The 26,824-nt window shown below is 40.4% G+C and overlaps 1 protein-coding gene across 7 annotated transcripts in view; it reads left to right on the top strand.

Annotated features, from left to right (window-relative positions):
• The first annotated feature begins 2,979 nt into the window (after nucleotides 1-2,979).
• The window catches only part of NOD1 (nucleotide binding oligomerization domain containing 1), a 63,516-nt gene continuing 39,671 nt past the window's right edge, over nucleotides 2,980-26,824 (top strand). For 4 of the 7 annotated variants that reach the window (XR_011855885.1, XM_072153512.1, XM_072153511.1 and 1 more), the window contains exon 1: nucleotides 2,980-3,188. Coding sequence is in view for 1 of the 7 variants with exons in the window: in XM_072153512.1 (XP_072009613.1) it covers nucleotides 3,168-3,188 (21 nt within the window). In the remaining 6 variants the exon portion in view is untranslated. Of the gene's footprint in view, nucleotides 3,189-4,091; nucleotides 4,160-11,441; nucleotides 11,500-26,824 lie in introns of all 7 variants that reach the window. The other 3 variants (XM_072153513.1, XM_072153509.1, XM_072153510.1) reach the window with 2 other exon arrangements.

Genomic DNA, 26,824 nt, shown 5'->3' with positions numbered 1-26,824 from the left:
GGAAAAACTGAAAATGGGGAGACGGAACACATATTGAACCTCAGCTACCTCCACTTCTGAAGGGCTTGTGGGAAGTGAATATAGTGCCTATTGAGCATGTACTCCATTCAATGCTGCACTTCTGAGGACTGTCGATCTGTCTTTTTCCTGATCACTGGTGGGACGACACTTATCTGACATGGGATAACTATCTCCAGATTTTGTAATAAATTTGTGACAAAAAGTCAGTTTCATCCATTTGAATGGGGGTTTCTGGAAGTCGAGGTGTTTTCTTTTTAAAAAAAAATCAGAAGAAAGGAGCTGATTTTTCATTGCAGCAATTAAAATTGGCTGCATATGAAGAAAGCCTTAGAGTTATTTTTACATGCAGGATTTGGTACCTAGATTCCAAAGCCATTTGTGAAGTCCATGAAGTTCATCGTATACATCTGCAGTCTACCATGTTATAACTTTGGATACAACTTGGATTAATAATTTAGAACCAAGTTCTGAATTTCTCGAGCGTTTTTGTGATCTGTACCAGCAGATGGCTTCTAACGTCTATGCAATGCACTTATCTAATAGAATGAAGGATGAAGAGAAATTTATCAGCAGATAATGATAAGCGACCTTTATGCTATTTATAAGACTATTTTTTGCTTCATGGAGCTGAGTTCGAATTTAGCAGACTCATTTCTAGGAAACCCTTTGCATGAACGAGCATTATCCTGCTGACACATGCCACTGTAGTATGGCAGTATATGATAGAATAAAGTACCATAAGGGATCTGAAAAATAGTAAAAAGAAAGTTAAAAAAAAATGTAAATTAAAAAAAAAAAAAATTCAAATCACTGCCCTTTCCCTAGATTTGATGTAAATATAAATAAACAGTAAATCATAAACATAATAGGCATCACCTCGTCCCAAAATGTCAGATATATTAAAATACAATAACGGTTTTTCCTGGCGTTAAACCCCATAATGGAGAATAGTGCCCAAAAGTTGAAAATGGCACTTTTTTGCCATTTTGAAAAATATAAAACATTCAATAAAAAATTATCAAAAGGCTTTACAGTCCTTAAATTGGTAGCATTGAAAAGGTCAACAAAAGTATGAAAAAGTTCTAAGCGCCATAAGATTTTTTTTTCCTTTGGAGAGGAAGTTTTAATTTTTGTAAATGTATGAAAACATTAGAATCCTATATAAATTTGTTATCCCCGTGATTGCACCGACCCAAAGAAAAACACTGAAACACTGTGGTGGCAGCATCATGCAGTGGGGTTGTTTTTCAGCTGTAGTGACAGGACAACTGGTTGCAATTGAAAAAAAGATGAATGCGTCCCAAGTACAGAGATATCCTGGATGAAAACCTCTTCCAGAGTGCTCTGGACTTCAGGCTGGGCCAAAGGTTGACCTTCCAACAAGACAAAAACAGCAGAGGCTTCAGAAAAACTCTGTGACCATTCTTGACTGGCCCAGCCAGAGCCCTGACCTAAACCCAATTGAACATCTCTGGAGAGATGTGAAATTGTCCTCCACCAACGTTCATCATCCAACCTGAGGGAACTGGAGAGAATCTGCAAGGAAGAGGCAGAATATCCCCAAACCCAGGTGTGAAAAAATGGTATAATTCCCAAGAAGATTCATGGCTGTACTCAATACTGGGTAAAGGGTCTAAATGCTTATGTGATACTTCTGTTTTACTTGCTTAATAAATTAGCAAAAATATCTACATTTCTTTTTTTCCTGTGAAGGTGGCGCGCAGAGTATACATCAAGGAGCAAAAAAAAAGAACTTTGCCAATGAAGCAAGTTAAGCTCTATCCACAGGTGGGATCCCATGGATCACTTCTCGTAGCACCACCAAGATGGCTGGTGCAGTTAGCTACGCATGCTTGGGCTGTCCCATTCATTTCTATTGAGTGCGGCGCTCGGCAATTCTCCGTCAGCTCCATGATGATGAACAGGCAGCCCGGCCATGTACGACCAGCTGCTTCAGGCATCCCAGTGGTGCTACGAGGGGTGTGACGGGTACATTGGACCCCCTTTCTAGTGATCTGTGGGTGTCCCATCACTGAGACCCTCACCAACCAGCAAGTTAGAGCCTATCCTGTGATTTTACATCATATAAACGTAATAAAAAGTGATCAAAAGGTCGCATAGTCCTCAAAATTTCAGCTCATCTTGCAAAAAATGACATCTTACACAGCTCCGTACACCATAGTATGGAAAAGTTATTAGTGCCAGAAGATGGTGTAAGAATTTTTTTTCCCGTACACATTTGTTTAATATTTAAAAATGTATTAAAACAAAATAAAACATATATTTTATATGCTTGTGCAGCGCTGCGTAATCTGTGTGCGCTATATAAATAAAGAATTATTATTATATCTACATTTGGTATCACCGTGATTGCACCGCACCAAAAAAATAAAGTAAATGTATCATTTGGAGCACACAGTGAAAGTCATAAAGACTGAGGCCACAAGTGACGCAAAAGCAATTTGTTACACAGAAAATAAACCCTCACACAGCTCTGCACACAGAAAAATGAAAGATTAGGGTTTTTTGAAAGTGGAGAACGAAAAAGTAACGAGTAAACCCTGTGTCTTTAAGTGGTTAAAGTAACGGCCCTGGGCACTGATGCATTACAAAATAGGTAGCTGTCTAGTTGGGTGCCATCAATTCTAAAACGGAGGCCACTTGGCGATTTTCACAGTTTAGGGCATTTTCCCAAATTACTATATGACTTTATTTTATGACCCTACCAGTCACATTACTAAATTAGAGGCACATTTAGCTCCTCTTTAGATCTAGTTATTCCATTCTGGGAATGTGCTGTATCTCCCCCGCATTTCCCCATGAACAATCCAGTTCTGCAGCATTTTTCTGATAAGCTGCTCTACACAAATATTCCCAGTAGGCATGCCGCATGCGCAGTCCGTCCTCGTCACAGTTGGGGTGGGCGGAGTTAGAATGTTGTCTGTGACAGTTGCGTGTTACGTGGGCGGGGATTGTGATAGCAGAAAGTTTTCGGAGAAGCTGCGCGATCATTGTAGAATCTGGTGATCGCACAGTGAATCGGCTCCTTGATCGCTCTCTGCTGGACCGAGCCCCAGATTATTTCACTTTATTTGGAATCCTGGGAATTAGTTTTATGGATACATGATCGTCAGCAGCAGGGGACGATGGGGGGACATGTCACGACAGTAAGTGTTTTTATCACCTCCACCCATCCGATCTGATCAGGGGGAAGTGTCTCTGCACAGCTCATGCCAGGGTGCCAGGTCTGCAACTGGAAGTGAATCTTTCCACAAACTTTCATTCACATGGGCCGGTACTGGTGCGGCTTGTGTACTGGTAAATGTGGCAGGTGCAAGTCTCCCGTAAATTGCAAAGGTTTAGTACATTGTTTCCTGATACGAATTTGTATAAATAATCATAACTTACAACATTGCTGAGAACCTATGATGCAACATTATAACTATTAAGGGAAATGCACAAGGTCCTCACATAAGCTGAATCTGCAGTGTCATACAATACAGGAATTCAACCAGCACTGAGAAATCTTATGTAGACTCTAAAGATTGATTTTGCATCAAGGTCTACATTCTTTTCACCTTTTGTGGTTGTCTTTTCATCTTCTTGCAGCATGTGATTTTCCGTGTAGATTGCGTACAAATTTTCATTTTCTCAAATTCTAACCTTGTAGATCTGGATGGAAATATGAAACATTTCATTTACATTCACTGCTTAAAGGAAAACTACCATTTGATGTCATGCATTGTGAATAAAACATTCCTTGAAAATGCTGTAGCAGAAACATATCTTGTTTAATCCTTGAACTAAGTGGTTTTGCTGAAAAAACCATAGTAAAATTATGATAATGAGACTCGCTCCTGTGGCTGCTCCAGAGAATGTTGTAATCACTGTTTTGTGCCTGACAGGCAGAAGTAGTCAATAACTGCACCATCCCCCAGCTGTTGAGTATTAGTGATTCAGCTCAGGTTGATTAGTCATGTCTGAACAGCTCAGGAAGCTCCGTAAGAACGGCAGCCAGCATGCAACCCAGCTTTCCCAAGGTCCTGAATGTTACAATTTTTTTTTTTTAGCAAAACCACTCGCATCAGGGTTTAAACAAGATATGTTTCTGCATCAGTGTTGCTACAGCATTCTCAAGGTATGTTTGGATCACAATGCATGAAAACAAATGGTAGACTTCCTTTAAAGCTCTTCATTGTGTGGGGTAGCTTCATTTATTGTTAGGCATTACTTCATTGAATGAACCCTGTTGATGCACATGAATGTGAAAACTGGCTGCAAGCCATCCTTTTTTGAGCGGATGGCACAGGCTGCACTAAATGCAATACTTTTTCTACTATTTAGAATGAAAATTAGGGAGGATTCAAGATGCTATAATTGTAATAAGATGGAGGCCGTTTTCTTACACGTTAAATGGGAATGCTTGGTGATGGGGAAGTTTTGGAGGGAGGTGTTTGAAAACCGCTAATTTTGGCTTATTTGTGTATGAGGGGGAAACTAAAGTTCAAAAAGATTTAATATCAAGCAAGACTTGTGAATTTTGCACTAGTTTGTGTGGCATGTAAGTGGGGTGATAAAGAACCTCCTTCAAAGGAATTATGGTATACAGGATGTACAAGATAAGGTTCCATAGGTTTGTTCTTGAGTTGAATTTGTATGTAAGTCGGAACTGTATATTTTCTAACTGTAACCCCAGCCAAAAATTTTTTGGTCTCTGTGACAAATGGATTTTAAAAATGTTGTGTTGTCATAAGAACCAGGATTAACAATAAAGCTTAATTACAGACACCTTTGATAACTGATATAACTGATCATTGTATCCTTAAATGTAGCCTAGCTAAAGAATGGTAAATTACCAACACCCTGGTCCGTTTGTAACTAGGGGTTGTCTGGAAGTCAGATTTTCTTAAATTGGGGATTGCCTGTACAAGAATACTGCCCATTATGTACAAGACTATAAAGTGGTTAGGGAAAGTATTCAGACCCCTTTACATTTTTCACTCTTTGTTTCATTGCTGCCAATTGTTAAGATCAAAAAAGTTATTTTTTTTGCTCATTAATGTACTCTCTGCACCCCATCTTGAAAGACAAATAATAGAAATTAAGATCTTATTAAGTCTGAAATATCATAAGTATTCAGAATGCTGCATAATAAAAAAAACAGTTGCAATTAGAGCTCACCAGCCCATGATCTCCATGTAGTAGACTACTTGTTGAAGGTGCACAGGAGAGGGAGAGGAAACCGGTTCAGTTCCAGAGTGGCAAATCCAAAAAAAAAAAATTCTCCAGCACTCAAAAATGAATAAAATCCAATAGACTTTTATGCTCCATTAAAAATACATGACAAACATGGAATGAATGTAAGAAGACCAACATGTTTCAAACTACACAAATCTTGAGTTCTTAGTCATGCATCACTTGCAATTTTTTGTCAAGTTATGATAAAGTCAGGGCCAGAACTGGGCATACCCAGGCAAGTGCTGGGGCCCAGAGCTGCTGAGGGGCCCACATAAGGCAGTACATAAGGAATCCATGCGGGTGAAGGGGCTGTATCTAATGAATCCATAGGAATTGATGAGGGGCTGTATATAAAATAAGCATGAGGGGCCTGAATATAAAATAACCATGAGTTGGCTGTATATAAAATGATCATGAGGGGGCTGTATATAAAATAACCATGAGTTGGCTGTATATAAAATGATCATGAGGGGGCTGTATATAAAATAACCATGAGTTGGCTGTATATAAAATGATCATGAGGGGGCTGTTTGGTATGAAAAACTACTGAACACTTTTAGGGACCAGGAGACTCTTTTAATTCCTGATTTTTTAATGCCGCCATGTGAGTTCACTGCAAAGGGACCCACTGAGGCTCTGTGGCCCTGGGGCCTGCTAAAATCTGGAGCTGACCCTGGAGATACAGTGTTAGTATAGCAATCATAAAGTATAGAATAGTTAAGATCCTGAATTCCTGTATTTTAGATGTACCGTAGTCTTTCTTCTTTTAATTGCTCCTATGATCCAGCACAGGACTTCGCCTGGTACTCCCTGGCTTTTGGACCGATTTTTGGCACTTTGCCCAAGTTGTCCGACTAAGACATGTAGACATTGGAAAATGTGTGTGGTCTCACAGAGCAGGGGCAGGATCAATGGGACAGTTATAAACCAGAGTTTATAACATTTTTTTTATTGTATCTTTTGTCCTACAAAAAGTGAAAAATCCACATTTCATTTCATCCGGCAAACTGATGCCCCCTGCTACTAGCCATGGCTATGATGTGCCAGGACGTCTCCTGGCCAATCATGGCCATGGCTAGTAGAAGGGGGCGTCAATTTGCCTGATTGGCAGTTCCACTGCCAATTCGGCAATACGTTTAGGTTGCACGGCAGAAGCTAACACTACTCATCTGTAGGGCAGCCACACAGTAGTGTATAGTGCACTGGTCTAGCATACAGTGGGGATTCATTCATGTACACTTTAGGTTACTTATGGATGGATATGGAATGAGTGATTTTAGTGAGAAAACCCCTTTAAGTTTCCAAAACATCTGCAGTTGTATAGAAACTTGCAAATGTGTATGTTTGATCATAAATCAGGATCATGTTTTGACAAGTCATTTATAGTCATATTATAGTGTCTGCTGTTTCTATAAAAAGACGAGTTTAATATTGTATCGAAGCCGGTGTATTCAGGACTATCTTAGGCTGGGTTCACATCACATTTTGTGCCATATGTTGTAAGGACACGTCAGGAGGATTCCTATGTGTCCTCACAATGTATGGCACAGATGTATCCCACTGTATGGTATACGAATGTGTGTGTAAGGCAGGAACCAGTTAGTTCAGCTAAGGCTCATCATGACTTCTGCTTTATTGTAGTTTGCTTCCTTGTTACACTAATCCTTTCAGCAATATATTGAAGTTGCACTCCTAAGACCAGCATATACAGCGCGGAAAGTGGATATATTTCTAGTTGACCTACATGATTTTCCACAAATGTGCACCTCCTGCTCTATAACATACTGCCAGCATTACTTTTGTATTGCAATGTATTGTCAGTGTGACAGATTGTAGGAAATACAGTCCAGAACCCATTTCACACTGGTAGTGTTGAAATCCGTATTGCGAACCTTGTATTAGTAGTGTCAGGTCTGTGTTATTGTGGTTTTAGCTTGGTGAGGTGACTAAGCAAAACTTATTGTTTAAAGGGAACCTGTCGCCAGCTTTTACCCCATTAAACTACAACGTCCTCATGTAGGGTATGAAATGTCCTTACTGGAATTTCCCTTTTTTATTTTAAAACTCACCTGTTTACCTGTTTTAATAAAATTAGAGTCAGATGAAAATTAGCAAAAAAGAGTTGAAGAGACCCTGAGTTGAGTCACTTTAGAGGCTGGAAGGGGAGCTTAACTTCTGGCACTCTTGGCTCTGGAATACCTAGTCCAATGTCTTGGTATCATATAATTTGTCACACACATACTTGGCAATTTTAACTGTCAGATTCATATCTGTAATATGACATAAAAATCTTGGTGTTAGGTACTATAATGACCAAGATCAAGGTGTCTGAAGTGAAGCTCTCCCTCCAGCCTCTAAGAGGGAGTCATGTCGTGAAAACAGCGACTCTTTGCTCAGTTGCATGTGACATTGGGGGATATTTTTTTGTAGGTAAACGCTTGACATTTAACATAAAATAGGCAATTCCAGAAGGATATTTCCTACCATCGTAGTTTAATCCAGCACCAATAAGAATTTACTTATCCAAAGATAAAGGTCCATTGATTTCTTTATTGAATATATTAAAACAGGACATTGCCAGGATACATCCATGCAAACACTACAATAATTTCGGATATGAGCTATCTTTATTAGCCATGAATAAGGATAGTACATATCCAAAATGTGATTGTAGTGTTTATCAGCATGAATGTATCCTGGCACTGTACTATTTTAATATATATTCAATAATGACATCAATGGAATTTTATATTTGGACCAGTGTCTTTTTTACTCTAAAGCCAGAGGTTTCCTTGCTCATGGTTTCTTTTCAGGTGTCATATTATGGTGCTCTGGTGAGCCGACTCCTATGTTTTACTTATCTTAGTTTAATTGGGTAAAAGTGAGTCCCTTAATCCTGCACAGAACTTTTCAGACAAAGAAACAGGGCTCCTTGGTTCAAGTACATTTGAGTTCTTATTCTTTTGGATTTGATTCAACAGTCTCATGACCCCCTGACTCATATCTTTATCTTTCTTATTGTATTGCATGAACCTTGCAAACTGTGATTTTTACAGCCACACTTTCAGTTCTTTGCTTTGATGTACCATCTTAAAGCTTTCAAATGGTTAATGGTAAAAGTTGACAGTTTAGTTTTTACCATGAGAACTAATCCTTAAAGAGAACGTGCCATGCACATTAACTTGCCCAAAATAAATACTTCATTAAAAACTATGATAAAAAAGCATTTCCCATATCCCTAAATGGTTCCTTTCCATGGCTGCAATATTGCAAAAATCAGTTTGTAAACTTGTATGTAATTCACCTGATGTGAGCCCATCACACTAAATGAGTCCAATGAGGCCCTGCATATTGAGTGGTTAGTGTATTGCCCTGCCTCCTTGTTCCTGATTGACAGGTCTCACTGCTACATAACATGCTGCTGTATGGAACACTGAGAGAGAGCTCATGGACCGGCCCCTCCCATCTACACCTCCCCATGTCCCATGCCTCTTAAGGATAATAAAGTCAATGATTCGGAGTGGCCGTCACAAAGCCCTCATCTCAACCCTATTGTAAATTTATTGGCACAACTCAAAAGGCAGGTGGGAGCAAGGTGGCTACAAACATTGTTCTAGATCTTTGAGGAAAAATGGCCCAAATTCCTACCAACTAATATGAGAAGCTTGTGGAAGGATATCCAAATATTTGACCCAATTTAAACAGGTTAAGGGCAATATCAATGTAAATACTAATGAAATGTACAGTATGTATAACTTTTGACTTTGCAGAAAGCAATAAAAATGCTTTCAAAAATTATCTCTCTAATTATTCTGGCATTTGGCAAATATAAATCATTTTGGTAATCCTAATTACCATATATACTTGAGTATAAGCCAACCCAAGTATAAGCCAAGGCACCAAATTTTAACACAAAAAAACCTATTGACTCGAGTATAAGCCAAGGGTGGGAAATGCATTTGTCACAGTCTACCAGTATAAAGCCAGCAGCCCCCCCCCAGTATATAGCCACTCCCTGCTCCCTAGTATTCAGCAAGTAGCCCCCTGTCCCAGTATATAGCCAGCAGACCCTTGTATATAGCCAGTGCCTTCCCCTCAGTATATAGCCAGTGCCTGTCCCCCCACCCTGTATTTAGCCAGTGCCTGTAGCCCCCTGTTCCAGTATATAGCCAGCAGACCCTTGTATATAGCCAGTGCCTTCCCCTCAGTATATAGCCAGTGCCTGTCCCCCCACCCTGTATTTAGCCAGTGTCTGTCCCCCAATAACGTATATAGCCAGCAGCCCCTTGCCCAGCCTTTAAAAAAAAAATCTGTACTGACCTTTCCGACGTCCCGGCAGGTCTTCTGTCTTCAGCTGCGGTTCCGTCTTCAGCTCCCCACGTGGTCCCGTCGCATACACCATGACGTCAGCCACTTGCTGAAATCATAGTGTTTGCCGATGGAGGTGTACACACCATGATGTCGGCAAGCGGCTGACGTCATAGTGTGTGTGACAGGACCATGCGGGGAGCTGAAGACAAGGAGACCTGCGGGGGCGTCAGAAAGGTGAGTACAGAGATTTTTTTCATTGACTCGAGTTAGGGATTTTCAGCACATTTTTCTAAAACAGGAAATATTTATTCTCATTTCATGTCAGATATACATTAAACTCTCTTCATTGTTTAGGAGCATTCTGATAAGCATAATTAATAATGAAATTACAGTATGTATTCTATACTGTCAATCAGTCACATTGCCCAAAATTGCTCCTTTGGGTAACAATTTTTTCTTAGATGTTATGACAGCAAGATTTCTACATATACTACTTTCATAGAAATGGGAAGTTGCATACACTGAGATGACTTTTTGCTCTTCTACAAAATAAAATCTGGACCAATGCCATTTAAAGAGAACCTGTCACTTTAAAAATGCAATCTAATATAAAGCAGCATATTATAGAGCAGTGGATGCAGAGTAGAGTAACAGAAGAGTTGCAGAAGATTCCATATTAGTTATTGAATTAAAACCCTTGCTCTTTCTCAAGGAGGTCCAATTCAGTTGTTGCCTTGTACCGAGAAGGCCATTGAAAGAGACCACCTACTGGAGCAGGGATATCAGTCAATTGGTTAAAGATATTTTCAATGTGCTCATAAATATCTGGGAAGAAATCAAACTCCTTAGAGTTAGACTTAAAGGCCATGCATTCTCTGTTAAGGGTTTGGGGAAAGGAATAAGCAAATAAGTTCTCCTTGTTGAGAAGTGCTACCTTTAAAGGTATAGAGACAGGTATTAGAGACAGTGTACAGCTAAATTCAATTAACCGTTTACTGTCTCTTTCCATAAATGCGGACTGTGATTTAGCCATGTCAGTCTGGTCAGTGGGTGACTCTCCTCCAACCATGAGTGTTGCTCTTTTAAACCTTCACTGGCAAGTCATGTCTGCAGTTTCATCATGTTATTCTCTAAGTGATTCCTATTGTAAATTGAAGCATTTCTAACTCCTTCAATGTTGACCTTAACATTTAGTAAATGGTTTAAGCAAAGTTTCCTGTTATGCAAAATGAAGTAATTCAGAAAGAGTCTAGAACAGGCGATGAAGAAATGAATTTCCATGTAGCAGCTGTCTCCCACATTTCCAAGAAAATCTAGGCACTTTAGTGATGTCTACTATATTGACAGAATACAGAATCGGACATAAAGAGAAAGATTTATCATATATTTTCTGACAGTTTCTGGTGTGAAATATATGATTTAAGTAGCAGGTTTAGACATTGGTTAGGTTTTGTTCGTTCCATGGCACTTTTATGGCAAACACATTGTAAACCTGTGAATTGAGTCAGCCGGGTGTTCTTGTGCTGACCTTCCTCAGGCTAAAGAGGACCTTCCATTGAAAGTTCTCACCACCAGATTTGTGTGTTAGGCTAAGCTTACACATGCGTTTGGCAGGTTCTGTTGGGCCATCCATTAGCAAAGCAAAAAATGGAAGCAGCCTGTTCCTTTACCTGCTATGAATAACGGAAGCCTAAGGGAAGCTTCATGTCTATGGTGAACAAAGACCTTCCATTCCTTCCTAACAGAGTGTAATGAGAACCTTTGGTATGAACTAAACTGTTCTCCCCAATCAGTCTGCTGAGCTCCACCCTTGAGTTCTTGAATCACGTTTCTCATAAAGAGTAAACAATATTGTTGCGTTTTTTTATAAGGAAGAACTTCATCTTATGGAGATTGTGATTATCTTTGCATTTCAGATCAAGTGATAAGGTAAGTTACGAGCAACAATACATATTCTTTTTACATTTCTTGTATTCAGATTATGTCAAAAATAATAAAAGGGTTGGCTGTTTCTGCTACATAGGAAAAAATCATCACAGTGGGCCTAATTTATCAAAACTGGCAACCATTCAGAGTTCAGCTTTCATTTTATAAGCATCTGTGGGAAAAGGAAAGCTGAGCTCTGATTGGTTGTCATGGGCAACTAGAACAATTTTTTCATCAGACACTTTTCATAAATCTCCCCCAGTGAGTAAATTGAATTCTCTTTCCAAAGGTTTTTGCAATATCACAATATAATCATATGATTTCAACTTTTTTGGATACAAAGCTAACTAGTGGAAGAGTGCTGAATAATATTACATTATATACTCACAGGCCACTTTATTAGGTACACCTGTCCAACTGCTCGTTAACACTTAATTTCTAATCAGCCAATCACATGGCGGCAACTCAGTGCATTTAGGCATGTAGACATGGTCAAGACAATCTCCTGCAGTTCAAACCGAGCATCAGTATGGGGAAGAAAGGTGATTTGAGTGCCTTTGAACGTGGCATGGTTGTTGGTGCCAGAAGGGCTGGTCTGAGTATTTCAGAAACTGCTGATCTACTGGGATTTTCACGCACAACCATCTCTAGGGTTTACAGAGAATGGTCCGAAAAAGAAAAAACATCCAGTGAGCGGCAGTTCTGTGGGCGGAAATGCCTTGTTGATGCCAGAGGTCAGAGGAGAATGGGCAGACTGGTTCGAGCTGATAGAAAGGCAACAGTGACTCAAATCGCCACCCGTTACAACCAAGGTAGGCAGAAGAGCATCTCTGAACGCACAGTACGTCGAACTTTGAGGCAGATGGGCTACAACAGCAGAAGACCATACCGGGTGCCACTCCTTTCAGCTAAGAACAGGAAACTGAGGCTACAATTTGCACAAGCTCATCGAAATTGGACAGTAGAAGATTGGAAAAACATTGCCTGGTCTGATGAGTCTCGATTTCTGCTGCAACATTTGGATGGTAGGGTCAGAATTTGGCATCAACAACATGAAAGCATGGATCCATCCTCCCTTCTATCAACAGTTCAGGCTGGTGGTGGTGGTGTCATGGTGTGGGGAATATTTTCTTGGCACTCTTTGGGCCCCTTGGTACCAATTGAGCATTGGTACCAAGGGGCCATTGGTACCAAATTCCATATGAGCATAGACCAGTAATAAAGGGGTCACTTGTATGGCACTCCCATCAATGAGCCTGAACAGTGGGCAACAAAAATGGCTTAAAATACTACAGTCAGTAGCTTAATGCGTAATCCCTCTGATCTTGTGATCGCTGTGGCAACTCTTATGTTAAAGGTGTTTTATGTTAAACCAGGAGAAATTTGTAGCTGGACACAAACCAAAATGAGGGCTTTATTGTGAAGGGTCTCATCTGTTAGTGGTGTCTGGTTGTTGTGTGTATATTCTTATCCATGTTTACCTAGCACTTCAGATTATCATGTTTATAACATTTTCTTCACTTGATGTCTGCTTTACCTGTATGCTTATGAGCATCCCAGGTTAATGTGTAACTGCTTGTAGCTTTTTATACAAGTATAGAAGTGGAATGAAAATGAGACCACACAGAAAGCAGACGTACTAAATCAAATATTGGTTTTGGAAACACTGTTATCTTAAATGGAAAGAGAAACTTTGTGTTTGTAAAAATGGCCTCTCTAACTCACTACGCACTTTGTTCAAATAACATTCTGTTGGATTTAATTTAACAATAACTGAGTCCTGATACCAGTGTTTTGTCTGTTTTTCAGGTCAATAAATGTGTATTCTAGTGCATTAAAGGCAGTCCCCGGGTTATGTAATGGATAGGTTCTGTAGGTTTGTTCTTAAGTTGAATTTGTATGTAACTCAGAACTGTATATTTTATAATTGTAACCCCAGCCAAATATTTTTTAGTCTCTGTGACATTTGGATTTTAAAAATCTTGGATTGTCATAAGAACCAAAATTAACAATAAAGCTTACCGTAATTTCAGCCATCTTTGATAACTGTTATAGCTGTTTATTGTAGCCTAAGGCTACAATAGTGTATATTACCTACATCCAGAGGTCCGTTTGTAACTAGGTGTTGCCTGTAAGTCGAGTGTTCTTAAGTAGGGGACCGCCTGTATATTACTGATTTACTGGTCTCCTATCACAAGCTTCCTAAAGCCATTAACACGAGAGTTAATTTTAATTGTAAAGTAATGAACTAAAAACCGTTATCATATGGACCCACCATGGGCTACATAGAATGAAATCTGAGATAGCCTAAATATAGGAGTAAATACCACAGAAAATAAGGAGTCTCTCAATTCTCAAATAAAAATACATAAAGTTTTTATTAATACATTAAAAATTAATTAATTACAATGGATGTTAATGGAAGATATCCAAAAATATTGGTCTGAGCTAATTGCCCACCACACTAACAAAAGGGTATGTCCACCATAAATCTAACACAATTATTGCATGTTTCCCCAGTAAATGAGTAAAGTGCATGTAAGCCTGGAGAACGCTTCCTTATATACAACATTTTAGCCTTGGTGAAACTTTAAATATAAGAACAGTGTCTTACCCATGATGTAGTGTAAGTAGGAGCAACGCCCAGACGCCCCAACGCGCGTTTCGCCCACGCTTCTTCAGGGGGTACGAAACAGACGCTGGGGAGCCGAATTTTATATGTTTTGCTTAACCGGATAGACTAAGTTGCGCATGCGCCTCGAACCAATCCCCGGCGTCCTGACATGCCCCACTTCCGGTGCCAGGGAGCCTGTGCGCATGCTCGAAACCCGACAGCGCTATCGGACTTCCGGTCATGCGCAATGCGCCCAAGGCAACGGGGGATGCCAGCCCGCCGGAGATGTCTACTGCGCATGCGCCGTCATCCGGGTTAAAATCAGTCAGGGGTAAGAGAACAATACATATAGAACAAAATGCATCAATCGTGGAAGATTATTATTGATCAGAACAAACTAAAAATAACAATATGCATGCATACATCTCAAAAATGGGACATCCTGGAAGGTATAGTTTACCCTATAGTGAAATTTCAATTGCGGTATAACTTATATTATATATACCTATTGTGAACATTATATCACGAAAAAAAGTGCCCAACATAAGTCAAAAATATGCAATATCTCTAGTGATCTACAATAATATATAAAGTGCAGATTATTAATATATAACTTGCCAATTTTAAAGTGCTATGTGCAATTTTGTAAAGTATACAAACACCTATCAGAAATTTTATAATATAATTTTTAAATAAAATATATACTTTCCCCATATCCTAAAATTTATATCACCTTAAAAGAAAAAGAGGGGAGATAATAATATTCCCTCTATCTTTTCCAGGAAAAAGTGCTAATTAAAGTGCAACCAATTACCTATTACCTTCCATTTTTTTAAAATACTCTAGAGTTAGGTGTTTTATCTCTAAAAGATTAATCTATTTACAGTAAAGTGCCACATCTTTAGAAATATATACAAAAACACACTCCCCTCCACTCATAGTTTTTTCTTTCTTTAAATCTACAAAACATATTATTCATAAAGAGCATATTGCAACTTCATTCCCACAACTTCTTATATTTTGTTCCATTATTTTCGTTCCGCAGTATATAAAATATCTTCTATTGGATCATTATTCCTTCTCCCATCTTGTTTCATTATAAAATCCAGCTCCTCCCAGCATGTAACCTTTCTACTCAAAAATAAGAAAAAATATAATTAAAATCACATGAACGGATACAGACAGTTTTCCTACTTTATTTAACTCACAGAAATGGAGCAAAGCTCAAGGCTTCGTTAAGACCTACTGGGGATAAGGTGCCAAGTTGCACAATCCACCTACATTCCTTCTGGGCTAGAATTCTTTTCAGATTGCCCCCCCTGACTCCACAATGCACCACTTCTATGCCCCTTACCTGAAATCCCTTGGGGTCGCATCCATGGTGGTGGCGAAAATGGCGCGGCACCGGTTTTAGTTCCCTTATATTGGTCGCACTTTTCGCCTTCATTATGTCCCTTACGTGTTCCCTCACTCTTGTACCTAGATCTCTCGAGGTTAGTCCCACATAAATTTTTGGGCATTCACATGTCGCATAATATATTACCCCCGTGGTGTTACATGAGATGTACTCCCTGATTTCATATGTCCTACTTCCATCTGCCGCATCAAAAGAGTGGGCGCGGAGAGCGCATGCGCGCGGGCTTAATGGCGGACGCGTCCCCTTGAGCTCCGCTACCGCTGAAGGCCCGCGGCGACTAAGAGCTAATACAAGCGCCGAACGGAGCGGAGACCGGCTGGAGAAAGAGGCGGAAGGTCACGGGGGAGAAAGTATGCCCGGGGGAAATAGAAAGAAGGAGACAGGAGCTGGCAGCGCACAGCCGACCCCGGCACGGGAGGAAGCACAGCGCTCCCGCCAGAATGTGAAGGCCATGAGGCATCACTCCCAGCAGCGGGACACACACAGCCCGGCCTCATCGCACCATGAGGAGGAGAGCCTAACAGGGTCTGGTGGAACCCCGGACCCCCAAGGTATAACAAATACCCCTGATTTATTTATAGCCTCCCCGGCCTCCACTATGTCCTCATTGGACCAAGCTATGGCGGCAGCCATTTTTAGCCAACAATCTATGGAGCTACAGCAAGCCCCTACAGTGATGCAAGCCCCTCTGTACTCTGCAGATAATGTATTACTAGCCCGTTTCTCACATATGCTACAAAGTGAATTAGCGAAGGCATGCTCACAAATTACTTCTGATCTTAAAGGAGACTTTCAGGCAATAGGGTCCAGAATAGAGGCAATTGAAAATAAAGTGGATGAAACTGGAACTAGGGTGAATCAGAATTGTGACCGCATTGCTGATATATATATGCAATTGGAGGAGGCGCAACTTAAGATAGAGGATCTAGAAAACAGATCCAGAAGGGGCAACTTCCGTATCAGAGGTATTCCTGAGACCTATACAGACGCAACTAAAGTGGTTAAAGACCTGCTTCAGATACTTATCCCAGATTTGACTGATCCTTTTAGTGAAATTGATCGAGCACACCGTGCGTTGACAGCGCCAAGAGCGGACGGCTTACCAAGGGACATTGTTGTGAAGCCTCACTTTTTTTCTGTAAAGGAAAAGGTTATGCAAGCGTCCCGGGATGCGGAATCCTTACGACTGTATGACTCAGACATTCAAGTTTTTGCAGATATAGCCCCGAGAACCATACAAAGGCGTAGATCACTTAAACCATTACTACGTGTGCTACAGGAAAATGAAATCAGATATCGATGGGCATTTCCTTTTCGGCTAATCTTTCAACACCAAAATAGGTCACATGGCTTTACCACCTTCACAGAAGGGGAATCTCTACTATTGAAGCTTGGTCTAATTACAAAGGAGCATCAAAAGTCTTCCTCATCTTCTACAAATAATGCATTGGACTCGGATCCACCTCTTCAACCTCTATGGCGTACAGGGGCTAAGAAAAAGAAATGATAAAAATTATGGGCGCACAATTTTTCTATTCAGTTAGAAGGAGTCAATGGGCACAACCCCATGGTTAATCTGAGGAATGTAGATTAGTTGATGTCTAAGTGTTTGCGTGACCACCAACTAGGTGGTAGTTAGTTTGCATAAGTATCTAATTGCACTGTTTTCTGCATAGGTAATGTTTTCCGTTTGGTATCAGAGGTTAAGTTCGGCCGCTGGGCCTCAGGGGGTCGCATGCCCTCTCTTGTGATGTCAGAAGGGACTAGCAGCCTTGAGCTGGCTCGGGGCTGGTTCTCCCCTGACCTCGAAGAATTCTGGATTATTATCCAGATTGTTAACGTTTGTTTACTTGGAAAAGTTTTGAAACTAAAAGTGAATCTTGTGTGTCTTTTCCCCTCCCTTTTTCCTTCCCTGTCTTTCCCCACCTCTTCCCCTTCAGAAAGAGGGTCACTGAAAGGAACTAGTCAGCCTTACCCATACTGGAAAGGTAATGGTTAATGATGCTTTTACTATTTTATCTCATAATGTCCAGGGATTTAATGCGCCAGCTAAGAGGAAAATGGCTTTCAAATCTTATAAAGCGTTGCAGGCTGATATTGTATTCTTGCAGGAATTGCATTTTTCCAGATCATCATGCCCAAAATATGTGGCAGCTAACTATCCCCTAATGTTCCTAGCGTTGGCTAGAGAAAAGAAGAGAGGAGTGGGTATTTTTATGTCCAAAAATGTACCATTTGTACACCGTATCACCATAGCAGACTCGGAAGGTCGTTATATTTTGGTGGCAGGAACCATACATGAACAGGAGGTAACCTTCCTAAATTATTATGCCCCGAATGTGGACCAGGTGCGGTTCTTCCGGGGAATGTTTCAAAAGCTGTCAGCACATTTACAAGGAGCCGTGTTTGTAGGAGGCGATTCCAATTTGGCTCTTGATGAGGCCCTGGATAGGTCCGCACCTCGCTCTATTCTCCGTGGCCCATCTCAGTCTAGTACTGAGCTAGCCTCCATTCTTCACTCCCACAATTTAATAGATGCCTGGAGATCATGTCACCCTACTGATCGTGACTACACATATTTTTCGGTGGCACATAAGACTTACTCACGTATAGACCATATGTTTCTAGGTCCTCACCTAATTCCTAAAATTAGAAAAGCTGCTATTGTCCCGACTGCATGGTCTGACCATGATCCGGTGTTGGTCTCCTTGGACCCTATGTGGTTCAGATCCCCCCACTTTATGTGGCGCTTGAATGAATATATTATGACTGACCCTAGTATGTTTTCAGAAGTGACAGAAGCAGTGAATTCCTATTTTACTGAGAAAGAGCCAGTAGAGGACTCTTTAGTCTCATTCTGGGAATCGCACAAAATTGTAGTTAGAGGAAAACTTATGGAAATAGCCGCAAGATTTAAAAAAAAGAAAAATGCGCTACTAAGAGAAAAGGAGAAAGCTTATATTGAGATAATACAGAAACACAAAGTCAATCCTACGATAGACTTAAGCAAAGAAATAGAGGTAGCTAGAACAGAGTTAAATCTCTGCCTTACCACCTCGGCAGAAAGGAGCTTGAGATGGTCACAATACCGGTTCTACTCTCAAGGGAATAAGCCAGGGACGTTATTGGCTAGAAACCTTAATCCCCTGCCTAGGTCCTATACTGTACCGAGATTACGCCTTCCATCGGGCGCTCTATCCCAACATCCGAGGGAAGTGGTGGCAGAATTCGCCAGGTTCTACTCCAAATTATATAGCAATAGCAATGGATTTGATTTTGCAAAAGCCGAGGAAGTGTTTGAGGGCCTCTCTTTACCTTCTTTATCACATACCCATAGACAAATAGTAGATAATCCTATCACCCTACAGGAGGTTGAGGATGCAATTAAAAATCTTAAGCCCTCTAAAGCACCTGGCCCTGACGGCTTCACGGGTCTGTACTTTAAAAAGCTCAGTGCAATTTTAGGACCCCATATGGTAAAATATTACAATCAAATTTTTAATGGACGTCTGCCGATACCTGACTCTTTGCAGGCTTTAATCTCTGTTATACCTAAACCCGATAGAGACCACTCCACATGCAAAAATTTTAGACCAATATCTCTGATTAATGTAGATATCAAAATATTGACAAAAATTATGGCTACCAGAATTAATTCTTTTCTCTCACATTATATTCACCTCGATCAGGTAGGATTCGTACCAGGCCGTAAAGCAGGAGACCAAACCCGTAGATTAATTGATTTAATCTCTTTAGCAAGGAGTGGGTGGGGTAAACAACCGCTAGATAATATTATGTGTCTATCGCTCGACCTACATAAAGCTTTTGACTCTATAGATTGGAACTACCTGAGGTATACTCTGGGTAAATGGGGCTTCGGAGATAAATTTATAGGTCTTCTTCAGGTTTTATATTCCTCTCCATCGGCAAGAGTTAATATAGCGGGTCACTTATCTACACCCTTCCCAATACTCAGGGGCACGCGTCAGGGATGCCCCCTGTCTCCTATACTTTTTATATTAGCAATAGAACCCCTGGCCTATCTGATCAGGGCAAACAGGAATGTGAGGGGCTTAGAGGTGGGAGGGGTGATGCATAAGTGTGCATTTTTTGCTGATGATATCTTATTGACGCTGTCGTCTCCACTCACTTCTATTCCCAACTTGTTTCAAATATTGAAGGAATTTTCAGCCATATCGGGATTAAAAGTTAACCACGATAAATCTCTAGCCTTGAATATATCTGTACCCCCGGATCTGGCCAAACGCTTGCAGCTAAACTTTAACTTTCAGTGGAAGGAGGATAAGATTCCTTACCTGGGCATGTTTTTAACCCCTTCTCTTGACACCTTGTTAGCGGCTAATTATAACCCGCTCTTCGGCGGACTGCGAAGGGACATGAATAGGTGGGCAAACCTAAGCCTCTCGTGGCTGGGGAGAATTGCCGCGGTAAAAATGACTCTATTACCCAAACTATTATATTGTTTTCAAACGGTTCCAATTGATATACCTTTAGCTAGTTTAAAATCCCTTCAAAGAGACATAAATAAATTCATTTGGGGACCCAAAAGAAGTAGGATCTCTGCTAGAACGATGTACTCATCCAAGATTCAAGGTGGCTTAGGGGCGGCGAATATATTAAAATATTATTATGCCTCCAGATTAGTACCTTTGGTTACCTCTCATAAAAAGGTAGCTTTACCACTTTGGGCGCAAATTGAACAATCTGCATGCCCACAGATACCGATTGACGCCCTACCCTGGTTGAAACCCAGAGAAAGGCCGCTGATTATGTGCCCACTCCTCTCTTCTATGCTTTCGATATGGGATAGAATTAAACGTAGCTATAGATTACAGTCGCCACATACTCCTGTTGCAAGAATACTAAACAATCCTAGCTTCTCCCCAGGCCTCCAACATGGCCAATTTAAGTGGTGGACAGACAAGGGGTTGTATCGTATAGGGGACTTTTATGATAGACAAGGCCTTCGATCAAAGGAGTACTTTAAAACAAAATACGATATGCCAGAGACAGAATCATACAGATTTCAACAAATATATCATTTCCTCCAAAAACTGAAAAATTCTTGTCAAGATATAACAGTTCATACCTTGTTCGAAGACCTTTGTCTAAAAACAGTGGACCTACCCCACACTCTATCGAATATTTACCAAATTTTAAATGACCAACAGGGGAAACTGGGCTATATGCTGGCATGGGAAAGTGACTTAAATAAATCCTTTTCTTTACGGGAATGGCAGGACATGGCAGAAAATACGGCGAAAATTTCTATTAATATGGCACTTGTTGAAGCGAATTATAAAGTACTACTTAGGTGGTATTTAGTCCCAGTACGTATTGCGCAAGCTGCCCCTGCTTACTCTCCCCTGTGTTTCAGAGGCTGTGGTGCTAGGGGCACTCACTTCCATGTGTGGTGGGAGTGTCCAAAAATCCGTAGATATTGGAGGCGTATTTATAACATGTTATACTCGATAACCTTGATAAACCTGACACTATCCCCCAGTCAAGCTTTACTCAACGAAAGGATCCCAGATATATCTGCTCCCATGAGGAGATTTCTATCCTTTTTCTTTCTAGCAGCTAAGATTGCGATTGCAGCCTCTTGGAAAAAGGCCATGGTTCCCCTGGAACTGATAAAAAACAAACTAATGTGGATAATGGTTAATGATAAGCTTTATTGTACAGTACATGATAAAATGACACTGTTTAATGAAACATGGCAGATGTGGATTACATATCAATCAAGAGTTTAATATAGATAGACAATTTCTCATCCAAACAGGACCCCCTTCCCCACCCGATATTCCTTTCCTATTTGTGTTTCCCCTTCCCTCCTGTCATATATTGGAGATAATTTGTTTTAAAGAACTTATAGCAGATCCAAAGGGTCTATAATTTGTAACAAGTGGAATTACCAGACCAAGTAGGGTCTGAGAGATACTATGTTAAAGGCTCTTACTGGCTTTTATTGTGCATCTCCCCTTCATCCCCCTTTTTATTTCTGTACCCCTTCAAAAAAGTTTAAAAACTAATAAAAACATTGTGAAACAAACAAAAGAGTGGGCGCGTTGTATGTTTTGACAGGATATACATTTGCCACACGGAAAACTACCTACCTTTTTTGTTCTCTGTCCAAAGGGATATTCTATCTTGGGGACATAATGACTTTGTACCAATAGGTCTTTTAGGTTTTTACTTCTCCTTGCCGTGAGCAATGGTCTCTCCGTCAGCAGTGTTCTCAATGTAGCATCTGTTTTCAAAACGGACCAGTGTTTACTAAGAATATCTCTCAAATCGTCCCATTGTTTGTTATAAGTTGATATGAATCGGATATTGCGGTCGCTTTTTATTTCCTTTTTTGACTGTAATAGTTCCATTCGTCCTTTCTTTTTAGCATTACAGTACCCAATTTTGATACAACGTCTGCTATATCCCCTATTTTTGAATCTTTCCTCAAGGTCTCTGGCCTGATGTTCGAATTTTCCATCTGTGGAACAGATACGACGGGCTCTTAAAAATTGACCTCCAGGTATGGAGCGTATGGTGGAAGGGGGGTGAGCCGAGGAAGCATGCAGGAGAGCATTCACCGAGGTGGGCTTTCTGTACATATCAGTCTGCAAATATCCTTCATCATCAACCTCAATCGTGATGTCCAGAAAGTCCACCCTGGTCCTGCTGTACGAGTATGTAAGATGAATATTAAATCTATTATCATTAAGCTCTCGCATGAATTCAATCAGCTCTCCCTCCGTCCCTTGCCACACAACCAGCACGTCGTCCATATATCTAAGCCAGCACTGCACATGGGGGGACCCCCTGGCACCGTCATCGCCAAAGATGGTTCTCTCCCAGTAACCTAGGAATAAGTTGGCATAGGACGGTGCACAGGCGGCCCCCATGGCAGTGCCCTGCTTTTGCACATAAAACTGGTCTTTAAAAGTAAAAAAATTATGAGTTAAAATAAAGGACAACAGTTCCAATATCAGTGACCGGAGTTCCAGATCTAATGTACTATTTGAGAGGAAAAATCTTACCGCTTCTAACCCATCACGATGTCTGATACACGTGTATAGGCTCTCCACGTCAATTGCCACCAACAACATATCCGATTCGATACAGATCCCGTCGACCCTCAACAGTGCGTCCATACTGTCCCTAACATATGAGGGCAAAATTTCAACCAAAGGTTTTAAATAAAAGTCAATAAATTTGCAACTAGGGTCACAAGGGCCCCCAATGCCAGAGACTATAGGACGCCCCGGGGGGTCGACGGGGTCCTTGTGTATCTTCGGGAGAAGATAAAACGTCGGGACCTTAGGTTCCTTTACCACCAGTCCGTCAAATACTTTTTTTGGGATCACTCCCGATTCCACTGCTGTATCCAGAATGGAAATAATTTGACCATTGTATCCACGTATGGGATTAAAGGGGAGCTTCTCATAGGTGTCTTTTTTGCGTAATTGTCGCAGGGCCTCCTTCTCATATTTGTCTTTTGGCCACACTACGACGTTCCCCCCCTTGTCCGCCGCCTTATAAACGACATCATCGAAGGACTGTAACTCCCTCAAGGCTGTCCGCTCCTGTGCTGTTAGGTTATCATTCCTCCTACCTCTCAGGTCTGACAGGACTTTCAAATCCTCAGCCACAAGTCTAGTGAAGATCTCTATTTGGGGGCATAATGACAAGGAGGGGAACGTCCTAGATCTAGGCATAATAGCCTGAGGGAACCTACCTTGAATTTCTATAGATTGTTCTTGTTGGAGTTCCTCCAGTGCTTGTAGTGCCTCCCTTTCGCTTTCATTATCAGTCTCCAACCTTACTTCGCCACCACCATGGAGTTTCCCCAAAAGTAATTTTCTTGAAAAAAGATGTAGATCTTTTAATGCTGTAAAGTAATCGAGATTGTTACTTGGGGAAAAGTTCAAACCCCTACTTAGTAGACTACATTGTGCGTCAGAGAGGGATCTGGAAGAAAGGTTAATCACCTCAAGTTGATTTTTTGATCTCTTCTCTGATTGATTATTCACTGTCCATTTCCGCTTTGCTCCAAGATTCTGAGGTTCAGTCTGCGTATTGCTTTGAGAGTTCTGAATAGCCATATCTCCTGTCTGTTTTTTGGTATTACTCCTAGTTTTTGGTTTCTGATGTCCCCCACTAGAACCTTGTGATGACACCGATATGGATCGGGATCGGGATCTATATCTAGTACGCCCTCTTCCATGCGTCCATCTATAAACTCGCCCTACTTGATAGTCCGTCATATCTCTTTGCAATTTTTCGGACTTTGTATGGCAGACCCCTTTTTCCCATTTTCCAAAGTCACTATCTAGTTCTTGGTTCAATTTCTCTAGGGCTTCCTTTGATAATGTCTGTTTAATTTGCTCCTGAACCACATCTATTTCACTCTCCATTTCTATCAATTGTAAGTTGTTCATCTCAATCAATAGTTCAATATACCCCAATGAACATTTTGAGGATAAGTCCTCCCATCTCTTTCTCATAGTTTCATCCTCCACTTCAAATGAGGGAAATACCTGTATCCTAAGTCCCCTGGGTATTAGTTTTTTCTTTAGGTATTTTTCTAGAAATGCCCTGTTCCACCAAATTCTAGTTCTTTTTTCTAGGAGTCCCTTTAGCTTTGCTATAGAATCTCTCATGTCTCTACCGTTCACATTAAAATCAGTATTGGAGTCTTCTTTAAACATTACATCCAATTGTTCCAACCAAGATTGGTCACGGACTCTAAAATCCATGTTTAGCGTTGAAGAAGTTGCTGTGAAAAACACAGAAAACATAATCAAAACCCACATCTTCATTTTGCTACATTGTGGGACCAGGCGTTAAGCCCTCCACCCTCAAATTACGGAATTGCTCCCAAACACATTAAATACCACAGAAAATAAGGAGTCTCTCAATTCTCAAATAAAAATACATAAAGTTTTTATTAATACATTAAAAATTAATTAATTACAATGGATGTTAATGAAAGATATCCAAAAATATTGGTCTGAGCTAATTGCCCACCACACTAACAAAAGGGTATGTCCACCATAAATCTAACACAATTATTGCATGTTTCCCCAGTAAATGAGTAAAGTGCATGTAAGCCTGGAGAACGCTTCCTTATATACAACATTTTAGCCTTGGTGAAACTTTAAATATAAGAACAGTGTCTTACCCATGATGTAGTGTAAGTAGGAGCAACGCCCAGACGCCCCAACGCGCGTTTCGCCCACGCTTCTTCAGGGGGTACGAAACAGACGCTGGGGAGCCGAATTTTATATGTTTTGCTTAACCGGATAGACTAAGTTGCGCATGCGCCTCGAACCAATCCCCGGCGTCCTGACATGCCCCACTTCCGGTGCCAGGGAGCCTGTGCGCATGCTCGAAACCCGACAGCGCTATCGGACTTCCGGTCATGCGCAATGCGCCCAAGGCAACGGGGGATGCCAGCCCGCCAGAGATGTCTACTGCGCATGCGCCGTCATCCGGGTTAAAATCAGTCAGGGGTAAGAGAACAATACATATAGAACAAAATGCATCAATCGTGGAAGATTATTATTGATCAGAACAAACTAAAAATAACAATATGCATGCATACATCTCAAAAATGGGACATCCTGGAAGGTATAGTTTACCCTATAGTGAAATTTCAATTGCGGTATAACTTATATTATATATACCTATTGTGAACATTATATCACGAAAAAAAGTGCCCAACATAAGTCAAAAATATGCAATATCTCTAGTGATCTACAATAATATATAAAGTGCAGATTATTAATATATAACTTGCCAATTTTAAAGTGCTATGTGCAATTTTGTAAAGTATACAAACACCTATCAGAAATTTTATAATATAATTTTTAAATAAAATATATACTTTCCCCATATCCTAAAATTTATATCACCTTAAAAGAAAAAGAGGGGAGATAATAATATTCCCTCTATCTTTTCCAGGAAAAAGTGCTAATTAAAGTGCAACCAATTACCTATTACCTTCCATTTTTTTAAAATACTCTAGAGTTAGGTGTTTTATCTCTAAAAGATTAATCTATTTACAGTAAAGTGCCACATCTTTAGAAATATATACAAAAACACACTCCCCTCCACTCATAGTTTTTTCTTTCTTTAAATCTACAAAACATATTATTCATAAAGAGCATATTGCAACTTCATTCCCACAACTTCTTATATTTTGTTCCATTATTTTCGTTCCGCAGTATATAAAATATCTTCTATTGGATCATTATTCCTTCTCCCATCTTGTTTCATTATAAAATCCAGCTCCTCCCAGCATGTAACCTTTCTACTCAAAAATAAGAAAAAATATAATTAAAATCACATGAACGGATACAGACAGTTTTCCTACTTTATTTAACTCACAGAAATGGAGCAAAGCTCAAGGCTTCGTTAAGACCTACTGGGGATAAGGTGCCAAGTTGCACAATCCACCTACATTCCTTCTGGGCTAGAATTCTTTTCAGATTGCCCCCCCTGACTCCACAATGCACCACTTCTATGCCCCTTACCTGAAATCCCTTGGGGTCGCATCCATGGTGGTGGCGAAAATGGCGCGGCACCGGTTTTAGTTCCCTTATATTGGTCGCACTTTTCGCCTTCATTATGTCCCTTACGTGTTCCCTCACTCTTGTACCTAGATCTCTCGAGGTTAGTCCCACATAAATTTTTGGGCATTCACATGTCGCATAATATATTACCCCCGTGGTGTTACATGAGATGTACTCCCTGATTTCATATGTCCTACTTCCATCTGCCGCATCAAAAGAGTGGGCGCGTTGTATGTTTTGACAGGATATACATTTGCCACACGGAAAACTACCTACCTTTTTTGTTCTCTGTCCAAAGGGATATTCTATCTTGGGGACATAATGACTTTGTACCAATAGGTCTTTTAGGTTTTTACTTCTCCTTGCCGTGAGCAATGGTCTCTCCGTCAGCAGTGTTCTCAATGTAGCATCTGTTTTCAAAACGGACCAGTGTTTACTAAGAATATCTCTCAAATCGTCCCATTGTTTGTTATAAGTTGATATGAATCGGATATTGCGGTCGCTTTTTATTTCCTTTTTTGACTGTAATAGTTCCATTCGTCCTTTCTTTTTAGCATTACAGTACCCAATTTTGATACAACGTCTGCTATATCCCCTATTTTTGAATCTTTCCTCAAGGTCTCTGGCCTGATGTTCGAATTTTCCATCTGTGGAATAAGGAATAATGATCCAATAGAAGATATTTTATATACTGCGGAACGAAAA

Source organism: Engystomops pustulosus, chromosome 5 (assembly GCF_040894005.1).
Source record: "Engystomops pustulosus chromosome 5, aEngPut4.maternal, whole genome shotgun sequence".
In the NCBI taxonomy this organism is placed as follows: domain Eukaryota; kingdom Metazoa; phylum Chordata; class Amphibia; order Anura; family Leptodactylidae; genus Engystomops; species Engystomops pustulosus.
This window is presented reverse-complemented; position numbering and strand designations above follow the sequence as displayed.